Below are 23,860 nucleotides of genomic sequence, written 5' to 3' on the forward strand. Positions count from 1 at the left end.
GGCTATCACCATCTTTGGCTAGATGCAAGTAAATCATGTGAGACGTCCTGTTGATCCCTGTCTTCCCAGCATACACTTCTTGTGGACGTCCTTAGGAAGACCGTGTTACTACGAAAAACAACGAAATCCTTCAAAAGCTACTCCAAGAAGCTGCCTCGAGCGCGGTTCTGTCTCGAATTAAATTGGCTTATGGTGAAGTATGTAGTGAAATAAACTTATGTACTGCTAACTGGATGTCAGTATAGGACAGAAAAACAGAGCGGCTAGCAAACAGCAGTCCTGTGCTCTAGAACTACTGAATTAACTTGTTAGAGGCATTCTAGTTAATTTCAACCGGCATGCTCATGCACATGATGCAGGGGCATCTTCTGGTTTGTCGTATATCGAAGCCTTCCTTAGCGATAAATCAGGCTAGCTACTTTTGTTCCTAAAGTAAAAATTAATTTCTATCAGTTAAACATGGGCGTTTTAGAGCCACTGATTCTATTTAAAAGGTTAACCGACTGCCGAACTTCACGTTATATATTACATGCGTCACGGCCGCTGATCCCGCGGGAAGGGGGAGGAACAGTTTCTTCGTTGGGTTTGCGCATGTTAGGCAAACTACTGTAAGACAAACCGGGAAATTCACGCCATATTTATGGTAATTAATTTCAGAAAGAGTCTGTGCACCTCCTTGGGCGTGCACGCGCACACACTGGCGCCCTGTCAACCGCCGCTGCACTAATTCAGTGGGAAACCTGGGTATGCATTATGCATTTATGATGTTGCTCTGTCTTTGTCCTGCTCTGTGTGGCACCATGGTCCTAGGGGAACGTTATCTCATTTCTCTATATACTGTATGTATGGTTCAAATGACAATGAAACCGACTTGACTTGATTAAGGGTGTTATAGATCGAAAATAGACCGAAACCATGATACAAACGTCTACGAGCTGGTACCCTCCAATAGGTGGCCACCTATTCCATATCAGAGTTTTTGCCTCGTGCTGATTGGTCAGTCTCCTATAATCATGCATGTGTCACTAATGTTAATGTGAAACAGGTGGATGAATCTTTCAGAAGAGGAAACAAACCAGTGAAAGCACAATAAGAAATGAACTAATTAGCCAAGCACAGCCTTTAAGTTTAATAGTAGTTTGTAAAATCTGTAGGTGGTCGTCCCACCCCCAACCCGCTGCCGAGGTGCATGCAGCCTGCTTATCTCTCGTTATGTTAGTCGTTAAAAAGTCATTTTGCATTTCATAGGTAACACTGTCACATTTAAATAACAAAATTATTATTCTATTTAATGTTTTGGCAAGCTGTGTATTTTGTCAATATTGCACATTACTAGGACTTTATTAATGGTATTGGTTATAGCAAGGATGTAACTTTAGTTTCAAAATGGAGGTCGGGGGTTGAGATCTCCGCCCATTTAGGAGGAGACATGATTATTTGAGGATTTTGATCATGGGGGGCTTACAAGCCCCCCCGTAATTTACGCCCATGCGTCGTGTATGTTATCATTTGTGTTTTCAAATTACAAATAACTTGTATTTTACCTACATCAGTATTTCGTACTTCATTTTGTTACATTTCATGATTTAGTATTTGTAATTTGTAGCAACATACTTTTTGATGTATTGGTCTCTGGAAGTATCAGCCTTTACGCCATCAAGCTGGACTCTGGACTATGTTAAATAAGGATCATTCTGGCTATAACGCCTGCAATAGTTTCATCATCAATTCGATGTTCGTAACAAACTACAAGTCAGAAATACGCAGATACTGACTGAAAGTCACGAGGTGCCATGTTGGCGCTTTAAAAAATATTCGAAGGTTTGAATATGTATGACCTATAAAAAAAGCAATATAACTGTAAATTATATAAAAATCATACAGAGCTAATATAGTTTAATTCCTTCTCTTCGTGCGTCTTATCTTGTCTCTCTGCCCATCAGACCCTTTACGGCTCTGTCCCTGCACTAATGACATGCATCTCCACGGCCTTCTCCCTCATCTGCAGGTAGCCCGCTTTGGAGGGGAAGCGCGCCGCCACGCATACACGTGAACTTATCAAGCAGAAGGGAAAATGTTCGCTGCGAGTCACGTAAAATGCAAATATGTTCGTACTTTGTATTTGTCACTATATATAGCCTATTTTTCCAACTATACTCAGAACTATGCCTGTTGAGTTGGAAAAGGTGACGTTTAGAGTTGTTTTAACATTAACAATAATAAACAATACGGATCCAGCAGCTACCTTGCTTGGACCCCTAAAATAAAAAAAAAAAAAAAAAAAAAATATATATATATATATATATATATATATATATATATATATAATGGAATTAGACCAGACGATATTCCTTAGCGCACGTAGCTCCGGACCCTTACGACCCTGCATAAGAAAAGAGGGCAAAGAAAATGGATGGATAATATACCGAGGTATGCGTCTTACTGTACCATAATTCACCATCTATCCTGCCGGTTATGTACATTAAGTTGCACTGCTGAAGCCAAACGCAGCGGCTTTGCGGCTTTTATGCAAATTAAATCTCTGGCGACCGAGGGGAGGCGCAGTGGAGCAGCCCCGTTGCCATGGAGAAAAAGTCGCTCGGCGTCGATGGTCGGAAAAGGGAGATCGCTGGTGATCAGATGCGTTCGGCACTTATACGATGGAAGTCCATTGAACCGTCAAGGTACGTAACCTGCTTATATTCTTACTCCTTGTAAACATGTCCTGAAAAATCTGTAGAGCTTAATGACAATTTAATAGTAGTATAAGATGTTTTAATTTTGAATCCTTTTATATACATTAATCCATTATGAAAAAAGCAATGTTTTGTATGTTAATTTACTTAAAAGTCGCCACAGTTGAATAGAATGATGAATTTTATTAATGTTTAATATAATTTTGTGTGTATGTATTGTAATATTTGGTTAATTATTTCTTTTATAGTAAAACTGGAGTCCAGTAACTAAATAATTAAGTATACCTGATAAAATCTAATGCCAACAGTCTAAAGCCTGGTTAACTGTCAATGTGGCTTTAGACAGCCAGGAAAACCTGCTCAAAAACAGAACCTGGGATAAAATTGCCAAACATGATCAAGGTGGGACTTTAAGTGTGATACTTTATTAATCTCTGTGGGCAAATATCCATGTGAAGGAGAAAATCTTAATGGTCATAAAAATTATTTACAAGTATGCACCATCACTGGTGAAGGCAAAAATTAGATTTGAGGAAAATTGGCATTGCTATGGATGAATTAGGGAGCAGAAAACGGTTTTGTCTACAAGACCCTGAGAATAATAAGACTATGTGTGCTGGTTTGCCACAGCAGTCAAATAATTTTGCTGGAATTGAAAGTAGAATTGTTGTGTTCGGAGGCGATGTGCTGGACAGCCAGAAGAGTGCAAGCTGTAGTTTGATGTGAAGCCAAAATTTAGCCAAGAGCATTGGCACCACATATACCCAAACTAACATCCTCAGTAGACACTCCTTCATCTTCAGCGGTGGCACAAAGTATTTAGGTCAGTAGAATGGCAAGACGAACTAATTTAGGTAATTTTATGAGCATAGCTGCACTTCTGTAACACAGACCTTCATAATGTATCTGAAAAGATTATTTTCTGTATATTGCATAATGTTAAGGAAAGACTCACGCCTTTTCTTTAAGAAAACCTGTGGCTTTAATCACTGAGGACGATTTTGTTTTTCAGTGAGCGAAAATAGTTTATTTGAAATAAGATTAACACTGGGCTTTCGTTCTGAATTTTTTTGAAGCGTCGCTCTTTGTGCATGGAATAGTTTCCCAAGCACAAACCATGTTACAGGGGAGGGATGAGGCAAGGGGCCACTCTCCCGGGATGCATGCTGGGAGAAGGCGAGGCTCCCAGGGCTGGGATTCTGAGGCACCAGCCGTGTCTTCCAGAAAACACCGTTCTTACATACTTACGCATATATCTTCTGTGTGGGGAGCAAAGGTAGTTTAGAACATTAGTACTACAGTATGGCACCAGCATAAAACAGGCACACACTGGCATCAATTTTCTGTTCACAGGGTGGCGCTGTGGAGTGTAAAAACTAAGCATAAGTTATGAAGTAGACATGAATATCCCCAAATGACACTGAACAGTTTAAGCATGCTGCGGGAGCAGAGAGAGAAGATCACCATAGAAAGTCGTAAGGCGAGACAAGACGACAACTCAAGATGGGATGGGATGGGATGGAACAGGATAGGATGGGATGGGACAGGATAGGATGGGATGGGACAGGATAGGACTGGACGGGATGGGACTGGACGAGATGGGACGGGACGGGACGGGACGGGATAGGATGGGACGGGACAGGATGGGACGGGACAGGATAGGACTGGACGAGATGGGACTGGACGAGATGGGACGGGACGGGATAGGACGGGACGGGACAGGATAGGATGGGACAGGATAGGACGGGACAGGATGGGACGGGACAGGATAGGACGGGACAGGATAGGATAGGATGGGACGGGACGGGATAGGATAGGACGGGACAGGATATGATAGGATAGGACGGGACAGGATAGGGTAGGACGGGACGGGACAGGATAGGACGGGACAGGATATGATATGATAGGATGGGACGGGACGGGATAGGACGGGACAGCACAGGATATGATATGATAGGATAGGATGGGACGGGATAGGATAGGATAGGACGGGACAGGATATGATAGGATAGGATGGGACAGGACAAGATAGGACGGGACAGGATATGATAGGATAAGACGAGATGAGATGAGAGTTGTGAGAAACTTTATTGATTTCAGATCATAAGCTGTAAGACCGTTATCACGGTTGACTTATGTCAAGATGGTACAGAGGTTATTGTACTTGAGTCTTTCAGGAAACTAAGGGCCTAATGATTGGTCTCTTTAATATATATCCACAAATTCCATAGTTCTTGCACACCACAAATTAGGAACTGGAAATGGGTACCATAAAATAATCTTGTTGTTAATATCTCCAGTACATATTCATCTCGGGTTAAGTCATAGGGAGTTTTAGTCTTTTGGAGGTATTACAAAGTGACATGCCACTGCCGACCTGTCCTCCAAATGAAGACCTGTGAATGCTGACTCCTGGTTTATCTTGCTAGGTTGGGAAGCTCACACCCTTGTCCTGATCATATGTCATCACGCTGGAATCATTTCGGTAATTAGCTGCTGGCGTGGATCAGAAGCCTGCTGAGAAACTTCTCTGGACAGCAACCATGAGCAGTGTGTCACACTCCCCGCACCCCCCCACCATAAGCAAAAGGTCCCTGTTGCTCCTGCTTCTCCTGCTGTCAGGAAAGCAGTGGGGACCAGCTCCCTCCAGCCTCCTGGTAGGCGCCCAGCCCAGCGAGCACCGCATTCTTGCACACGTGCCTGGAGACCTTGTCATTGGTGCGCTGTTCTCCGTGCACCATCAGCCTCCTGCAGACAAGGTGCATGAGCGTAAGTGTGGGGCAGTACGGGAGCAGTATGGCATCCAGAGGGTGGAGGCCATGCTGCATACTCTAGACCGCATCAACGCTGATGAGCGCATCCTGCCTGGTGTGATGCTGGGCTGCGAGATCCGCGACTCCTGCTGGCATTCGGCCGTGGCCCTGGAGCAGAGCATCGAGTTCATCCGTGACTCGCTGGTCTCCAACCAGGAGGATGATGGGGGGGACTTCGCAGCCACTGCACGCTGCACCGCTGACAGTTCTGACCAGCCTGCAGGCTCTAAGAAGCCCATTGTCGGACTGATAGGACCTGGCTCCAGCTCTGTGGCCATCCAGGTGCAAAACCTACTGCAGCTCTTCAACATCCCCCAGATCGCCTACTCTGCCACCAGCATGGACCTCAGCGACAAGTCCCTGTACCAGTACTTCATGAGGGTGGTACCGTCTGATGCACAACAGGCTAGGGCTATGGTCGACATCGTCAAAAGGTACAACTGGACCTATGTGTCAGCTATACACACTGAGGGTAAGTTAGGAGAGCAACGTATGTGAAGTTCAGCTCGGTATAGTTGCAAGAGTTAAGACTAGCTCTTCACTCCTTTGGCTGGTTGACAGTTAACATTAGTTCTTGTCGCTGCTTTGGTTGGTTGGCATCCTACACAAATGGTACCTGGGAGGTTTTTAGAGTTTGAGCAGCAGGAGATGCAACGTTTAAGTAATCGAGATTCGCCCTGAAGGTTCCCAGATGGTTAAGTACGCTGTCAACTGACATCGAGGTACCATGTTTTAGAAGCATTGCGACCGAGTGCCCCGTTGGTCTGAGAAAACATCTGGCCACACTTCTGAATGGCTCTCATTGAATCAACACTTACTGATATCAATATATAAACATGGCTGAGTGTAAATTTGCATATAGAGAGTCTCTAGTACAGGACATTATTTCAAACCCCTTTAAAATAGATTCTGCTAAAAAGTAGGTGACCTGGATTTTATGCAAATGGGTTTTACGCAAACGGGGGTATACTCCTGACATTCCCCTAAATGGGGACACCACATGTGCCCCCCTACCTCCGAGAACCTACATGTGCATGTGGTGTCATGTATAATATGGGTTCGTGTGTGACAGTGTGGCTTTTGGTGCATTGAATTGTGGTTCCTGGAAATGACTCTCCATTATTACCCCAGAGGTAAATGCAGTGACTTATTAGCCTTGCATGTGAGCTGTGGCATCAGGCGGTACAGACGCTAAAAGCGGTGCTAGTTAAAATTCGGGGTTTCTCCTGCAGGGAACTACGGCGAAAGTGGCATGGAGGCCTTCAAGGACATGGCGACCAAAGAGGGCATCTGCGTCGCCCACTCCGACAAGATCTACAGCAACGCTGGCGAGCACAACTTCGACCGACTTCTAGACAAGCTGGTCGCGCACCTGCCACGCGCACGCGTGGTGGCCTGCTTCTGCGAGGGCATGACCGTGCGCGGCATCCTCATGGCCATGCGCCGTCGCCACCTAGTGGGCCAGTTCCTGCTGGTTGGCAGGTCAGTGGAATCCGGGTCCACAAAGCCTCTGCATGTTTTTATGTTTAACCTGATTTGTGTTTTTTTCTTTTGCCGCTAGTCCTCAGTATGAGATGCATTCACCTGTGTCTTCCTCTACCAAGGCCATCTTCATTGTCTTCATCATTCTTATCATTCTCTCAGAGGCCATCACCATCCTGTTACCCTCACAGTAACATGCTGAAGACATTTAGGAGACAGACTCCCTGCACAGTGACTAGACCTTTCCAGTGCGCTTTGCAGGTAAATGCCCTTCAACTTCCAGTATTTACTCGCTCACAGTAACATCCATAACACAGAATCAGATTATCTTGGCTTTTAATGCAACCTTAATTTCCACAGAGAGGATCCTTGGCTAAAAAAAGAGTCAATTTACAAGATGGCACATTCCATTGGATATTGGGGAAAAAAAGATTTTGTGAATGTACCTCAAGGCTATCATCGTCAGAAATAAAAGCTGGTCTATTCTTAGTTTGATTTTATGAAAAAACACTAATTTCTCATTAACTTTTACTCTCTCAGCATCCAATTCGGTGATCTCTTTTATTTCTAGCAATGAATATGAGTTGGTTACAGTTCTACAGAAGCTGTATGTCAGAGACTCACTCATCAGTTCTTCATTATTTTAATGGGTATGAATCCCAATCGTATCTTGCTCTCTTGTCTGTGTGCAATCCACCTTTATCAACTAAGTGGCTGCTCTGGAACCTGCTTGATTATTGGTCAAGCAGCTATGTGTGTGTATGTTCAGGTTTGCTCACGTCAGTGATCATATCTCCACAGTACAGTCTCAGAGGAACCCCAGTATTCAAGAAGTGCCATCTGAAGTCTGATTAAAGAATGAAACATGAAAAATGTGGAATTATACAATAAGTTAACATAGTTTAAAATGCATTCAGTGGCACTTTATTATGTACAGCTAGGTAATACTGGGCATGAACCATTTTAAACTCCATAATCACTTCAAGGATAGAAGACTAGAAGAAAATTAGTAGACAGACAGAGAGGGACACAGAGAAACAGAAGAGAATAGCATAGAACTTACAGGGAGAGTAAGACAGAATTCACAAAGGGAATAGCATAGAACTTACAGGGATTGTAAGACAGAATTCACAAAGGGAATAGCATAGAACTTACAGGGAGAGTAAGACAGAATTCACAAAGGGAATAGCATAGAACTTACAGGGAGAGTAAGACAGAATTCACAAAGGGAATAGCATAGAACTTACAGGGAGAGTAACACAGAATTCACAAAGGGAATAGCATAGAACTTACAGGGAGAGTAACACAGAATTCACAAAGGGAATAGCATAGAACTTACAGGGATTGTAAGACAGAATTCACAAATGGAATAGCATAGAACTTACAGGGATTGTATGACAGAATTCACAAAGGGAATAGCATAGAACTTACAGGGATTGTATGACAGAATTCACAAAGGGAATAGCATAGAACTTACAGGGATTGTATGACAGAATTCACAAAGGGAATAGCATAGAACTTACAGGGAGAGTAGCACAGAATTCACAAAGGGAATAGCATAGAACTTACAGGGAGAGTAGCACAGAATTCACAAAGGGAATAGCATAGAACTTACAGGGAGAGTATCACAGAATTTACAAAGGGAATAGCATAGAACTTATAGGGAGAGTAACACTTGATTCACAAAGGGAAGAGCATAGAATATGCGGAGAGAGTAACACAGAATTTGTGAGCTGCCTCAGGCATGGTGTTAAATTTCCTCTTTCCTAAGAGGTACAGTCTTCCAACATCTCTTTTTTTTGTCTGGTTTCCCTTTCTGGGTGTATTTCAGTCCGCAGCTTCAGAAGCAGAGGTCAAACCGCTGCACAGAGGATGTACCATGGAGCAGAAATGTACCCAGCCAGCAGAAATCACTCCTCTGGCAAATCCTGAAATCCAGATTTTGCCAAGATGTTCACGACTGTGTCTGCCAGGATGAGACCCTCTGAGAGCTGCTGAAACCCAGATAGCTGGATGATTTGTCCTATTTGCTGGTGCCAGAGACACCCCATTCGTGTGTATATTTTATATTAGCAAGGCTGAAGTTACATAGAAAGCATGGTAAAACATATTCGTGTTTGTGTACACCAGATTTAGCAGGTATTGGTTTTGTCACAGAAATGTCTGGGTATTTTAATAATGACAGAAGTGAGGGTGGGTAAAGTGTGGGTTGTTAGCCACAGTGTTACGGGGTGTCGTTCATTTATAGGTAGATGCTTTATCAGGCCTTGCGGAGCCCAGGAAGTAATGGCAGCCATATCTGGCTTGTGTGGACTCGGGCTCTTCTGTTCCCACGTCTCCATGGAGATGTGAGTGAGGATTCCCCCTGGCCTAGACGCTGGCCTTTCTGTCTGTGTGGCACCTGCATCACAGCTGAGTCTCTCAGACAGGCCTGATCTTCATCTGCCGTGAACTAATGTGGCCTTTGGCTGATTGGAGGTTCCGACACAGCCTTTCACCGCTATTGGTTCCAAATGCCAAAAGCATTTGTTCTGTCTGATTGGCAGTTCCGACACAGCCCTTCACCGCTATTGGTTCCAAATGCCAAAAGCATTTGTTCTGTCTGATTGGCAGTTCCGACACAGCCCTTCACCGCTATTGGTTCCAAATGCCAAAAGCATTTGTTCTGTCTGATTGGCAGTTCCGACACAGCCCTTCACCGCTATTGGTTCCAAATGCCAGAACCATTTGTTCTGTCTGATTGGCGGTTCCGACACAGCCCTTCACCGCTATTGGTTCCAAATGCCAAAAGCATTTGTTCTGTCTGATTGGCGGTTCCGACACAGCCCTTCACCGCTATTGGTTCAATGTTCCAAATGCCAAAAGCAAGAAAAAGCAAAATACTGAGACATAAATATCCTTACATTCCTCAGGATCTACTCCGCTTCTGGGAGGTGACCACACCGAACCGATTCACATGATCCTGACCTATCTGCCCTAGTTCCAGGTCTCTGGATATTACTGACTGACGAGTGTCTCTGAATGAGTTGTTTTCACCTTCACCTGGTTTTTGTCCATTTGAGCCATCATACTGTTACCACCTCATTACATCATCATCAACAGTCTTTACTTAGAAAGATATAATAGTATTAATTGGGTGGAAGACAATTGGGAATACAATTGCCTTTTAAGGCACAAATGACCAAGATTTCTGTCACCAGCACCAAAGCACTTGTCTGTCTGTAATGTCCGTGGAATTTGTGTGTTGTCTGGCTGTTTGAACAGTACCAGCAAACCAGTGTCAGGCTGGGGCCTGTAGTAGAGCTTTCTGTGATGTTTCGGCAATCAGTGAGCAATAAGTCCAATTCACTCACACTCACTCCAGGTACATGACAAGCTAAGATGGATTTAGCAGCTTGTTCTTGAGATTTAAATTTTTCTCTTATCATAACTGCCCGGGGATGCAGAGTGATTTTAACTTGCCCAATTTGAGGCATCTGTTGGACTGGTTTTGAGACCAGTAAAAGCCCTGAAAGGCCCATCTGTAAAAGTTTGTCCTATTCAGGGTCACAGGGGATCTGGAGCCTACCCCAGAGGTTATGGGTACAAGGCAGGGAACAACTCCATCGCAGGGCATACTTACACACCAGCCATTCACACATGCACAACTATGGGCAATTTGGTAACTCCAATTAACCTGTGGGTCGGGGGGGAACCAGAGCACCCGGAGGAAACATCACAACGACATGCAGAGAACATGCAAACTCCACACACATGGAGCCATATGGAGACTCAAACCACAGTCCCAGAAGTGTGAGGCAACAGCGTCACCGTTATCAACATCACCGTTCCACCCCCTTAAAAGGCCCATTGCCATGGAAATCAAGTGTCCCCTAAGCAGGAGGAATAATATTACTCAGCATTTTACAGCTTCTCAGTGAGGTGGCCTGCACTCCACTAGGAAAATACATGGCTTCGGGGGACTTTCCCAGCAACTCTCAGCTGCTGCAGCTTATGCGACATCCACATCATATAGGAAATGTTGTGGTGCTGATGGTTTATATATTGCCAGGTCTATGGTTCACATTTTATGGGCTCTGGTCTGCAGATGTTACCAGTCAAAGCTTCTGCTTTTCCTTCTCTTCCTTCCTTGCTCTCAGCGATGGCTGGGCCGACCGGTACGACGTGACCGACGGCTATGAGAGGGAGGCTGCTGGTGGCATCACCATCAAGCTCCAGTCGGCCTACGTAAGATGGTTTGACGATTACTACCTGGCTCTGCGGCCCCACAACAACCAGCGCAATCCCTGGTTCCCCGAGTTCTGGCAGCACCGCTTCCAGTGCCGGCTGGCAGGTCACCCGCAGGAGAACCAGCAGTATAATCGCACGTGTAGCGGTGAGCCGAACGACACGTTACAAGAGTACTGGACTAAAATGTCGTGGACTATCCAAATACAGCTAAGCTAACCAGCTACGTGAGCGCCCCATAGCAACTCCGCAGCTAAGCTAACCAGCTACGTGAGCGCCCCATAGCAACTCCGCAGCTAAGCTAACCAGCTACGTGAGCGCCCCATAGCAACTCCTCAGCTAAGCTAACCAGCTACGTGAGCGCCCCATAGCAACTCCGCAGCTAAGCTAACCAGCTACGTGAGCGCCCCATAGCAACTCCGCAGCTAAGCTAGCCAGCTACGTGAGTACCTCATAGCAACTCCGCAGCAAAGCTAACCAGCCACGTGAGTGCCCCATAGCAACTCCGCAGCTAAGCTAACCAGCTACGTGAGCGCCTCATAGCAACTCCACAGCTAAGCTAGCCAGCTACGTGAGCGCCCCATAGCAACTCCGCAGCTAAGCTAGCCAGCTACGTGAGCACCCCATAGCAACTCCGCAGCTAAGCTAACCAGCTACGCGAGCGCCCCATAGCAACTCCGCAGCTAAGCTAGCCAGCTACGTGAGCACCTCATAGCAACTCCGCAGCTAAGCTAACCAGCTACGTGAGCGCCCCATAGCAACTCCGCAGCTAAGCTAACCAGCTACGTGAGCACCTCATAGCAACTCCGCAGCTAAGCTAACCAGCTACGTGAGCGCCCCATAGCAACTCCGCAGCTAAGCTAACCAGCTACGTGAGCGCCTCATAGCAACTCCACAGCTAAGAGGCCACCCTCTTAGTCTAACTGTCTTCCCCTAAGCAGATAAGGAGTCACTGAGACAGCAGTATGCCCAGGACACCAAGATGGGCTTTGTGATTGATGCCATCTACTCCATGGCCTACGGTCTGCACAACATGCAGAAGGAGCTCTGCCCTGGCCGAGATGGCCTCTGCTCAGCCATGCACCCTGTTGATGGTCGCGTGCTGCTCGACTTCCTTATGAAGACCAACTTCACCGGAGTGTCTGGGGAGCTGGTCTGGTTCGATGACAATGGGGACTCCCCGAGGCGGTGAGGAAACAAAGCAACCGCTAGGAGTGTTGCACACGCTACTGTATTTAGGAATTATGGGAAAAATATGGGTGACTGTCTCCCATAACCTAATGACTCAAAGACTGACATGCCTTTATCCTGCAGAGATGTAAACCGACAAGCAAATGGGGTAGCTGGAGATACAGCACAAAAAAATATTTGTGTTTGAAAGAGAGTGATTTTTTTCCCAGGCTAAATGCACTCACCTTGTTGGCGAGTTTCTGTTTGGTCCTAGAGTGTCGCCTTCACATAATCTGATTGTAAGTCAGGTGCAGGCTGTGATGTCATACACATGCCACTCATTCACATTTTAGCATCAGCTTACCAAATGGCACCTCAAATTTGTGTTTTTGAGTAACCTGCTCTACCCCAGAATACATGGCCCTTGACTTCCTTACCTGCTCCAGGTACGAGATCATGAACTTCAAGAAGATGGGTCCAGAAGCAGATGACTACAGCTATATCAGCGTAGGCAGCTGGGACAACCAGGGGCTGAAGATGGATGACGATGAGGTGTGGGCCAACCAGAGCGCGATCATCCAGTCAGTGTGCAGTGAGCCATGCCAGAAGGCCCAGATCAAGGTGAGGCTAAGGAATTCTCTTTTATTGTAAAACGTCATTTTTGTTATCTGCTGTACTCATGTCACATGACTTCCAGTCAGGTGGGATGTTAACTAGGTTAAAGGCTCCCTGGTCATTGGTCTCCCTTCCTAAATGCTTTTCTGAGTCCCACCCCAGCCATACAACTCTGTGCTCCCTCCCAGGTGATCCGCAAAGGTGAGGTCAGCTGCTGCTGGACCTGCACTCCTTGCAAGGAGAATGAGTTTGTGTTTGACGAGCACACCTGCCAGGCTTGTGCCCTGGGATCCTGGCCGACTGATGACCTCACAGGTGATCCTTTGCCCCTATTCAAGGAAATGTCACATTGATAGCTTCCTCTGGATTTCAGAGGCGGACATTTCAGGTCCAGAAAGTAAAAATTCAGACCGCGATTTTGTTTCAACCAACCAGTTGAGTACTCTATGACTGAGGCCCAGAGTTGAGTCATAGAGTACTCAACTGGTTGGTTGAAACAAAATCCTGGTTTGTATTTTTACTTTCTGGACCTGAAATGTCCGCCTCTGTTGGATTTAAATTGCTCATAAAAGGTTTATGAGAGCCTGTGATGGGTTGGCGCCTCATCCTGGCTTGTTCCCTGCCTTGCACCCATGGCCTTCAGAATAGGCTACAGACCCCTACGACCCTGGTTATAGAAAATGGATGTATGGATAGATGAAAGGTTGACATTCTGTCCCAAAGCTTGAGATCCTCAGCTCAGTAGCCTCAAAGCTCAATCTTCAGAGATTCTTTCTTCTGTTTTCATGTAGTATTTTCTGTCCCCATTGCAGGCTGTGAACCCATTCCTGTGGAGTACTTGCGTTGGGGTGACCCTGAGCCCATTGCCGCTGTGGTGTTTGCTTGCCTAGGTCTCGTGGCCACAGCCTTTGTCACCTCTGTCTTTGTCAAGTTTCAAGACACGCCGGTGGTGAAGTCCTCCAGCCGTGAGCTCTGCTACATCATCCTGGCTGGCATCTTCCTGGCCTACCTCAGTACCTTCTCCCTGGTGACCAGGCCACAGATTGCCTACTGCTACCTGCAGAGGCTGCTGGTGGGGCTGTCTCCCGCCATGAGCTACTCGGCCTTGGTGACGAAGACCAACCGAATCGCGAGAATCCTAGCCGGCAGCAAAAAGAAGATCTGCACACGCAAGCCACGCTTCATGAGCGCCTGCGCCCAGCTGGCCATCGCCACGCTGCTTATTCTGATGCAGCTGGCCATCGTGGTGACACTGTTCGTCAAGGAGCCACCGGCCGTCGTGCACGACCACCCCAGCATGCGGCAGGTTCGCCTGGTGTGCAATACTAGCACCCTGGGCGTGGTGGCACCGCTCGGCTACAATGGGCTGCTCATCCTCAGCTGCACCTTCTACGCGTTCAAGACTCGCAACGTGCCGGCCAACTTCAATGAGGCCAAGTACATCGCCTTCACCATGTACACCACCTGCGTGGTTTGGCTGGCTTTCGTACCCATATATTTTGGCAGCGACTATAAGACGGTGACCATGTGCTTCTCGGTCAGCCTAAGTGCCTCCGTGGCACTGGGCTGCATGTTCGCTCCCAAGGTCTACATCATGCTGGCCAAGCCGGAGAGGAACGTCAGGAGCGCCTTCACCACCTCCACCGTGGTGCGCATGCATGTGGGCGACGGCAAGTCCGCCTCCTCCTCTACTGCCAGTGGTGGCTCCGGTAGTGCGAGAAACCTCTGGAAACGCAGAAGCTCTGGGGCTGAGGCACCGAGGTGAGGAACAGGCTTATTGTGCATCTGTAGTTGGGGGGGGGGGGAGGATGTTCTTTGGGCTGTCTGGACTGAGCAGATACATGAACTGACCCAAAGGATTTAGTCATTTATAGTTGTTCGTGTTGAATTGGCGAGTCATAACTGAAGCCAAACCTTCACCCTAACCCTAACTTTAGCTTAACACTCAGCTGGCTATCCCTGAATTTTGAAATATGCATTTAGCAACCACACGTCAGAACACTGCTCTACGATGGTATGGTGCCCCATCCAGGGTTGTTCCCTGCCTTGTGCCTGTAACCTCAGGGATAGGGTCTGGACCCCTAGCGACCTTGAAAAGGAAAAGCAGTTACAGAAATTGGATGGATGATGGATGGATGGGTGGGTGAACGGGTGAATGGATGATGGATGGATGAATGAATGGGTGGGTGAACGGGTGAATGGATGGATGGATGGATGGATGGATGTCAGAACGCAGTAAATGTGAAGAGTCAGGACAGCCTTATAAAACACATATCCCTAAAGTCCTCCCTCAAGTCTTCAACATAATCACCTTGGTTTAGCACATCAGTGAGCCTCTCCTGGGGACACTGGAGGATGTGCCTTGTTCTTCATTCCGCGAGGCACGTCTACATTGCATTTTCCTTAATAAGAGTCAGTGGGGGCAGTGCCTTTAGCAGACTAGTCAGGAGCTCTAAACTTGTGCTTCTTGGATGCAGTTCCAACGGGAAGTCGATGACCTGGGTCCAGAACGAGCGAAGCTACCATCACAGCCTGTGGAAGCGTATTTCCATCCATATCAAAAAGAAGGAGAGCAACCAGACTGCTGTTATCAAGCCGTTCCATAAGGGCGGAGATGCGGCATCCGAGCCAGGGGCCAAGGCGCAGCACTACCCGATGACTTACCACTCGCAGGTGCCCTCACCATCAGCAATCAGCGCCATGGGGGGGCCCTCGATGGGACACGAGGAAGAAGATGATGAGGAGGAAGAACAGGAGGAAGTGGCCCTGTCCTCATACATGAGCCAGCGGCCAGTGGAGCTCTCCCGGGTCTCCATCATGGAGCAAATCAGCTCCATGGTCGACCGCTTCACTGCTAACATAAGTGAGCTGAACAGCATGATGCTGCCTGGCTCCCCATCATTGATGCCCAGATTCAGCATTACCAGAGAGACTGCGGGTACAAGCATGCAGCAGGAGTCTAGTTTGGAGCAGGAGGAGACAGGCCACTCCCACATCCTAGCCCCCATTGGGAGACCAGGCACCCTGGAAGATCTGATTGGGCTCATGCCCCCTTCTCCCTTCCGGGACCAAGCAGACCTGGCTAACTCTGCTTCCGTCCTCTGCATGCCCTCCTCCCCCCCATATGAGGGGCTGCTGCTGAGGGAGTTCGGTCCCAGTTCCTCATCCCTGTGAGCGAGCTACACTATTGGGGTGGGGCTACATTGTCGGGTGGAGTTTGCTGGGAGATATATTCTGACAGATCATCGACACAGTCCAGAATGACAAACAGCCTTGGACCAATCAGGACGCGATGGAGTGCCATTGCATTGATTACCATGTTGATGGTATTTAAACCATCAGTGCAGGACTAGAGCAGGGGGGTGGTACAGCAGCTGTTTGGACCAACCAGATTGAGCAGAGTGAGCTTACTGTCTATACTCCACTCATTGGTCCGGTATGGCATGAAACTGGTGCTAAAATCTGATAAACCATCTGAATTTAAATACAAGGTTTTTGACCAAACTCCAGTCCTGCTTTCACACACACAATACCAGGGCATTCTTCATACTGGCATACAGTGGTGGAGAAGGTAAAAATCCGAACCGAGATTTTGTTTCAACCAATCAGCTGTGCATAAAGAATACTCAGAGTACTCAACTGGTTGGTTGAAGTGTCAGATTGCCTCAAATGCGCAGAGGAAAACTTACATACCTTATCTTAAAGGTCTACAGAAAATGTCAGTTCATTTTGTCTCTTCTGTTATTCACAAAGATGCCAACGAAATGTGGGCGATGTAAATATAAAAGCATGGTTAATATATCTTTTAAGAAAATGTCATGTGGTGGTGTTTGATTTAAATAGTTTTGAAAGGTTATTTTTTTAATGTTATTTTGATATATATTCAAGATTCTCTATTGTCATGCAGCCAGGTTGGTGACTTTTGGATATATACTCCATAACATTAATGCACACTATACTGCATACTACATAACATAAATCCATACTATACTTTATACCTCCTAACACTAATGCACTGTACTTTATACCTTACAACATTAATGCACAATATACAATATACCTTGTAACACAAATAAGCACTGCAGAGTATACTCGGAAGGTGGCTGGTTTAAGCCTGGCCTTGGCAGAATAGTCACATCTGTGGGCCCTTCAGCAAGGCCCTTAACCCCCAGCTCCAATGGCACCACTGCAGGTGGCTGCTCTTCACTGCCAAGCTGACTCTCACCTACATGTGTGTCAGGGAGAGCAAGATGGGGTAGGCAAGAAGAGAATCTCCTCACGATGGATCAATAAATTGCTATTATTATTATTATTATTTATTATTTTATTATAGTCCATAACATTATGCACGCAATTCTGTATACCCAGTAACATTAATGCAAACTAATCCACCCACATAGCTTGGACCTCTGCACTTCTTGTTCGGTACGGGGTTGCAGTGTTAATACATGCCTGATGTGTTTGCGAGTTATCACGAAGTGAGTACAGGAAATGCTGCCTCTCACTCACACAGAGCCTCACAGTTATTTCTTCTCCCAGTATGTGGCCAAAAAAACTGTAATTCCGTAAATTACTTCCATTTAGACAAGAGTTCGGGATATTCAGCTGATTAGAATAGTTTTGACTGGTACAAGTTTGGAGAGAAATACCATTTAAACACTAATTTATTATTATTATTATTATAATTAATACTAGGCTTACTATATATCTTCTTTTAGTGCTGCCTTACCGTTGTTATTGTGTGGTACTGTTTCTACCCTGACATAAGGTGTTTGACACAAGATGGATTTGGTGACCAAGGGATATTTCTTTTGGTCTTGGAAACGTTCCCCCATATCTGCATATCAGTTGTCTAGATGCACACTGGCAGTCTAGGGGGAGGACAATTTAATATTTTATGTCGTCAGACATAAAAATATGACACCTACAATAATACTGTCGCAAGACACAATATGGTGTGTGTGTGTGGATTAGGTTTATATTACAGTGTGGGGACCAATTTTCCCCCACAATGTAATAAAAACCTGTTACTTTGACGCTGCGGGGACCATTTCTCAGGTCCCCTGAAAGATCTGTGAATGCAATCAAAAAACTAAAAATGACAAAAGTCTCGTATTTTGTTTGGTTACTTATGGTTAAGGTTAGGGCTGGGTAGGAGAATGATTGGAGAGTCCCCACAAAGATATAATTACAAACCTGTGTGTAAATACTGATGACAAAAGCAACAGACTTAATATCCTGTAAACTATAGGGCCTATTGTTTTACATACACTATGCTGGTTTGTTACATTCGAATAGCTGATATTTTTTATTGGGAATGTTGTTGATTCAAAACATTTCTTTTATTGTTAAGTTATATTTTGCATATTTTAAACGTGCTTTCACAGGAATGACTTTAAGGCGCTGTACAGACAGATGTAAAATCCTGGAGACAGGACGACAGAAACTGATCCTGGAAATTCACTGGTTCTGCGACACCTCGTTGTGCCGTAAGAGAATTGACTATTTTTTTGTTGTGCTTTTTAAAACTAACGTTTTCCTGCGTGACGGACGGTGAACGAAGCAGGTTTTAGCGGCTGTTTGTGTATTTTGGCTGTGCTGTTCCCATGGCGATGTCTTCCTTGTCATGTGATCACACTGCTGCATGCATGTCCTAGTCACGTTATTAAAGTCACGCTTAAAATGACAGCACATGGTCTGTGGTGTGTCCTGAGTGACTCAGCGACGCTTCCCCCGCATCTATAAACGCTAATTCAGTGCTTATCTTGCATTTACCTGAACACACTCATAGGCACACAGACAACCCTGTTTGGGCGTCATATAAAATATTATGAACAGTGATCGTGAAACTTTGAAAATGTCATCTGAATCCACCTGTCTGTGTAAAACCTTCTTCTGGTTTTAGACTATTGTGAATATCAGAAAGCAGTAATCTAGGAATACATCCGTAACAACGATTCTGTTGCCATTAAATACGTGCATGCCCTCCAGCTATCATCCGCAACATTTAATTAGATTTCCCGAACAATTGGATGTAATGTTCCCTTTATTTACCGCGCAGAAACTGCATCCGGAGGCTGACAAGTTAAAATTTCTGGAAAGCGATTTCCATCTATTATAAAGTAGGTTAGTAAAATTACGACGGAACTCCAAGTTCCCGCAGATGAACACAGAGTAATGAACTCCAATAAAAGAAAGTTTTTTGTCTTGACAGTCAAGAGTTTCGCTTTACACCCACTGCGCGGCTAGGGTGATTCACGGGATAACAGCTATCATGCCGATACAATAATGACTATAACATCTCCGCTGTCGCCTGTCCCTGTCGCCCCACCGTCTGGGGGGCGGTCCACTGAGGCAGCGGCTAGGCAGGAGTGAAGGCAGTGTGGCTCCCGGGGGCATTTCTTACGTACGCCGCCATGCAGAACAGCCACAAGGAGCGTCTCTACAAAGTGCTGGTGATCGGGGACCTAGGTGTGGGTAAGACGAGTATCATCAAGCGCTACGTTCAGCAGAGGTTCTCCGGCAACTACCGCGCTACCATCGGAGTGGACTTCGCGCTGAAGGTGCTCAGCTGGGGAGGGGAGACCGTCCGCCTGCAGCTGTGGGACATCGCCGGTAATCACGCCACATTGAACTCATTTACTTAGAAAACCGAAACTTCGGGTAAAATTTCACTCACTTTATAACATATGAAGACAAATAAATAAAGGCAAATAAATAACAAAGTATATGATGCACTGCATTTCTAAACAATTTCTTTAAATCGTGTTTAGCCCATTTAATCTTTGCTTTTTAAACGTGCCCCATAAAGTTAGTCTTTTACAACAGAATAACTTTATTTTAGTCTTTAGCCGCAGCTTATTTGTCCTGCTTTGAACGTCAGTTCAGCTACTGCCCCGGTTTGCGCGGTTCTTCTGTGCGGCGAATCTTTACAGATATTACCGTAATAATTTTTAATATGACACTACTGATCTCCGTGACGTCTTTTTGATAACCTGCTTCTTCAGACAACACGTCGTAAATGTCTTTAACAAACTTATAAAATATGACACCATCACCACCACAAAAACCAAGGAATCACAGTTTAAAACTAACTTTTGTTGAGGTCTACGAACCATGGGGGACCTCTATGCCCGGATGGTCCCATTTCGATGAGAAAAAGACGGCACACCTGTCACATATCCAGATAGTCTAGTGGAACTGAGAAGGCAGGACATTGGTTTGCCTCTTTGCCTGGACTGCTAAACTATGTATAATTTTATGAGGGCACAGATTTAACTGGCTTCAATGCAATAAAAGTACGGGATCGTAGCACTACTGCAAGATGAACTGAACCGGTGAGCAGGTTGCCTTGCATTTGCAGGTCAGGAGCGTTTTGGAAACATGACCCGGGTTTACTACAGAGACGCCATGGGTGCATTTATCATCTTTGACGTGACCCGGCGTGATACATTTGAGGCGGTCGCCAAGTGGAAGGAGGACCTGGACTCCAAGCTCACCCTGTCAAACGGCAGGAGAGTCAGCGCCGTCCTCCTGGCCAACAAGTGCGACCACGGGTGTGAGCTGCAGAGTCACGACGCAGCCAGGATGGAGCAGTTCTGCAGGGACAGTGGCTTCGTGGGCTGGTTCAGGACATCAGCGAAGGTACCTCCTCACTAGGTCAGAAACACAGCTTAGCTGTGTGACAGCCAACATTCTGTTGTCCTGGGACGCACGGTGAGAACGTCACCCGCAGTGAGACAGACATACAGTGGGAGAGTAAGACAGGGACACACACGATGGGAGAGTCACACAGACGTACAAACAGTGAGAGAGGCACACAATAGGAGAATCACACAGGCACACACACAGTGGGAGAGTCACACACGCAGACACAGTGAAAGAGTCACACAGACACAAAAACAGCGAGAGAGACAGAGTGGGAGAGTCACACAGGCAAACACACACATTGTAAGAGTCACACAGACAGTGAGAGAGACATACAATGGGAGAATCATATCAGCACACATACAGTGAGACACACAGTGTGACAGTGACACACACAGTGAGAGACACGGGCAGTGAGAGTAACACACAGTGGGGGAGTCACAGAGACACACATATAGTGAGAGACACACAGTAGGGGAGTCACACAGACACACATATAGTGAGAGACACACAGTAGGGGAGTCACACAGACACACATAGTGAGAGAGACATACTTACAGTGGGAGAGTCACACAGACACACATATAGTAAGAGAGACATACACACAGTAGGAGAGTCACACATATACACACATAGTGACACAGTCACATATTCACACAGTGAGAGAGTCACACAGACCACAGGTCCCCCTCCGTCCTACATCTGCCAGCTTTTATAACAAGTAGGACATTTGCAGAAGTCCCTGGGGGGGTCTCTAAAGAAACTTTAATATGAGGGAACACTTGGGACATACAATTACTTACTTCATGAATATTAATTATGGTCATTATGCCAGCCAATCAGAATGGCAGCTCAGATGGCAGTCAAACTCTGTAAGACAAGGGCATCGTTTGTGGCTTACAAATGTGATCTATGCTTCGTTGATCTCTTTTACACTCTAACAGTAATCCATAACATGAACTCTATTCTCTCCTTCTGTCAGGACAACATCAACATAAATGAGGCAGCGAACTGTCTGGTGAAGCACATCATCGCCAGTGAGAGGGACGTGGTGAAATCGACCGTGCCTGACATCATCTCACCAAAGCTCAGTGCAGTGAAGGACAGCGCCTGCTCTGGCTGTTTTAAGGGGTGAGGGCCGGCGGGGGGGCGTGGTTACATACTGAAGGGACGCTACTTGTGGGGTGTGGCTTCTCACTCAGGCACGATTATTAAATGCTGTGGCTAAAATGCAGAATGGCACCTTATGTCCTCTGGGCTTCAGTCTTGTACGATAAACAGGGTTCCTCTACTCCAGAGGTGGGGGATCTGATTCATGGAGAACCGGTAGAGGTGGGGGGGGTTTTGGGATGATCTCTCAATCGGCTGTTTACAAAGCAGTGATTCTCTACCCCTGTCCTGAGGACTCAGTATCACTGGCACCCACAGTGGCTCTCCGTGAATCAGGTTCCCCACCCCAGCTCTACAAACTCCATGGATCAAACAAAAGACTCCTGGCAAACGCTCTTTTTTCCATTGTCTGAAACAGCCAGAGCAGCATTTGAAACGATGAGAAAATAATGAAAATTTTTTGAAACCTTCTATAAATGTGACTGTGGGCCCATTTTTACAATGGGGGACAGGTTTAATGAGGGGGTGGTCTGCATGGTAAAATGGAGCAATGCAGAAAGAAGTGCTCTAATGCATCTGTACTCATACCTGTACAAATGGCAAATAAAGCATCATTTCATTTCAATCACTATGACCTTAAATAAATGGCTAGCTGGCTAATTACCCTGTCTACCCTTTCTCTCCATGTCTGTCATCTTCTCAGCCTGGACACAGTCTGAGTTTTCACAGACAAGCCTCTGCACAATCTGGTGTAAAGCTGATTACCACCATTACTCGTCAAATGTCTTATTCAAAGCACATGTAGATAAAACGGTTCGTTCACAGAGCCAAAGCCTGAAATATGGAGCCACCAAGCAGCTGGTCAACAACTGTGTAACGCAGGGCCCCATCCCACCCTCCTCTCAGTAGTGCATGTTCATAGATCCAGAGAATAGTCTCTCTAGCTGCAGTGAGTCCCCCAGGAGGACAGGGGCTGCCAGCATGACTCACTGAGCACCAGCTGTAGACTGCAGCGGCCCTCCAGCTTTCCTGTCCTGGGTCCATGTCCGTAGATCCTCTGATTTGTGTCCCTGACAGCAGTGAGTCCCCCAAGGGAACAGGGGGCGCTAGATTTAGTCACTGAGCACCAGCTGCTGTGGTGCCATTTTATGCTGCCAATGGGAGGGCACCCAGTATTCCGTAGTGTCAGATACAGGCCGGCCAGCATATCAACTCGCCTCCAGCAAGCTGATATAAATCGATGGCTCCAAGTCCAGGCTGTTGCATGTGTGATTAATGATGGTGGTGGTGGGGGGGAATCCGGACCTCCACCCTCTGCGGTCTGTCCAGCATGGACACCCCGAGGCCCAGTGTTTCTGATTGGATGGTGCTCACTGAGGAATGTGACCCATTCCACCGTAGAAGCACTCATTTCACCCTTTTTATTCTTGTGTACCGTCTCCTCTGAGCTCACCAGGCACACTACTCACCTGTGTCTCCAATAACCCACCAAAATCCCCCAATATCCCCACTGATTTCATCTGGCTGCTCTAACTGAACTTGGTCAGAATCATCCCTTGAATACCTACACTCTCTGTCCGGTTTGTTTGCAGGACTGGTCCCATGACAGTAATCATAGCGTGTTTGTTTGTTTCCACCACTAACTGAGTAAGTCAACGAAGCCAGGTCCCATGACTGAGGTGATGGAGGCACTGAGAGCAGTACTGGAGCCCGGGAGGTTCACTAATGAAAGCCTTGTGTGCGGCACACAAACCGTGCGTGAAACACGCACACGTATCTAACTCCGCTGCACCTCACTGAGAGGAACGTGCTGAAGCCAACTGTTTAGGAGCTGCCTGGGGCTTCAGAGCCTCTTCACTTAGAGTCACACTCAACCAATCGGCTTAGGAAGAAAATCTCACGCTAAGTGATGCCAACGGGTTTGATGCGCCTTGTTTCACATTGGTGATGTACCTTGATGAATCCTTCCTGTCTGAAGCTCAGTCACAACAGTCCTTCTTGGGGAAAATAACCCAAAGATGCTAAAAATAGAACTACGAAGACATACGTCTCCTTTTCTTTCTGTGATGTGCTGCCACTTGCCACCTTTTACTGTTGTCA

At 46.4% G+C, this 23,860-nt stretch overlaps 2 protein-coding genes across 2 annotated transcripts; both read left to right on the top strand.

The window, feature by feature from the left end:
• The first annotated feature begins 2,587 nt into the window (after window positions 1–2,587).
• On the top strand, window positions 2,588–17,259 carry grm5a (glutamate receptor, metabotropic 5a). The gene is made up of 9 exons (XM_048995256.1): window positions 2,588–2,684; window positions 5,126–5,981; window positions 6,742–6,991; window positions 11,131–11,366; window positions 12,160–12,406; window positions 12,835–13,009; window positions 13,192–13,318; window positions 13,816–14,764; window positions 15,481–17,259. Exons 2-9 carry the CDS (start codon window positions 5,240–5,242, stop codon window positions 16,175–16,177), a joined length of 3,423 nt encoding a protein of 1,140 aa, XP_048851213.1. The 5' UTR covers window positions 2,588–2,684; window positions 5,126–5,239; the 3' UTR covers window positions 16,178–17,259.
• Window positions 17,260–19,172: 1,913 nt separating this feature from the next.
• On the top strand, window positions 19,173–22,388 carry LOC125720132 (ras-related protein Rab-38-like). The gene is made up of 3 exons (XM_048995257.1): window positions 19,173–19,618; window positions 20,367–20,647; window positions 21,633–22,388. Exons 1-3 carry the CDS (start codon window positions 19,420–19,422, stop codon window positions 21,783–21,785), a joined length of 633 nt encoding a protein of 210 aa, XP_048851214.1. The 5' UTR covers window positions 19,173–19,419; the 3' UTR covers window positions 21,786–22,388.
• Window positions 22,389–23,860: the final 1,472 nt, after the last annotated feature.

The sequence above is a fragment of the Brienomyrus brachyistius genome, chromosome 24, assembly GCF_023856365.1.
Source record: "Brienomyrus brachyistius isolate T26 chromosome 24, BBRACH_0.4, whole genome shotgun sequence".
Classification (NCBI taxonomy): Eukaryota; Metazoa; Chordata; class Actinopteri; order Osteoglossiformes; family Mormyridae; genus Brienomyrus; species Brienomyrus brachyistius.

Excerpts from the sequence above, each read along its gene's own strand:
- grm5a (XM_048995256.1), top strand. The coding sequence starts at position 5,240 with ATGAGCAGTGTGTCACACTCCCCGCACCCCCCCACCATAAGCAAAAGG. Across the intron at positions 5,982-6,741 it reads GTCAGCTATACACACTGAGG|GGAACTACGGCGAAAGTGGC; the intron begins GTAAGTTAGGAG and ends TTTCTCCTGCAG. Across the intron at positions 14,765-15,480 it reads TCTGGGGCTGAGGCACCGAG|TTCCAACGGGAAGTCGATGA; the intron begins GTGAGGAACAGG and ends TCTTGGATGCAG.
- LOC125720132 (XM_048995257.1), top strand. The coding sequence starts at position 19,420 with ATGCAGAACAGCCACAAGGAGCGTCTCTACAAAGTGCTGGTGATCGGG. Across the intron at positions 19,619-20,366 it reads GCAGCTGTGGGACATCGCCG|GTCAGGAGCGTTTTGGAAAC; the intron begins GTAATCACGCCA and ends TTGCATTTGCAG. Across the intron at positions 20,648-21,632 it reads GGTTCAGGACATCAGCGAAG|GACAACATCAACATAAATGA; the intron begins GTACCTCCTCAC and ends TCCTTCTGTCAG.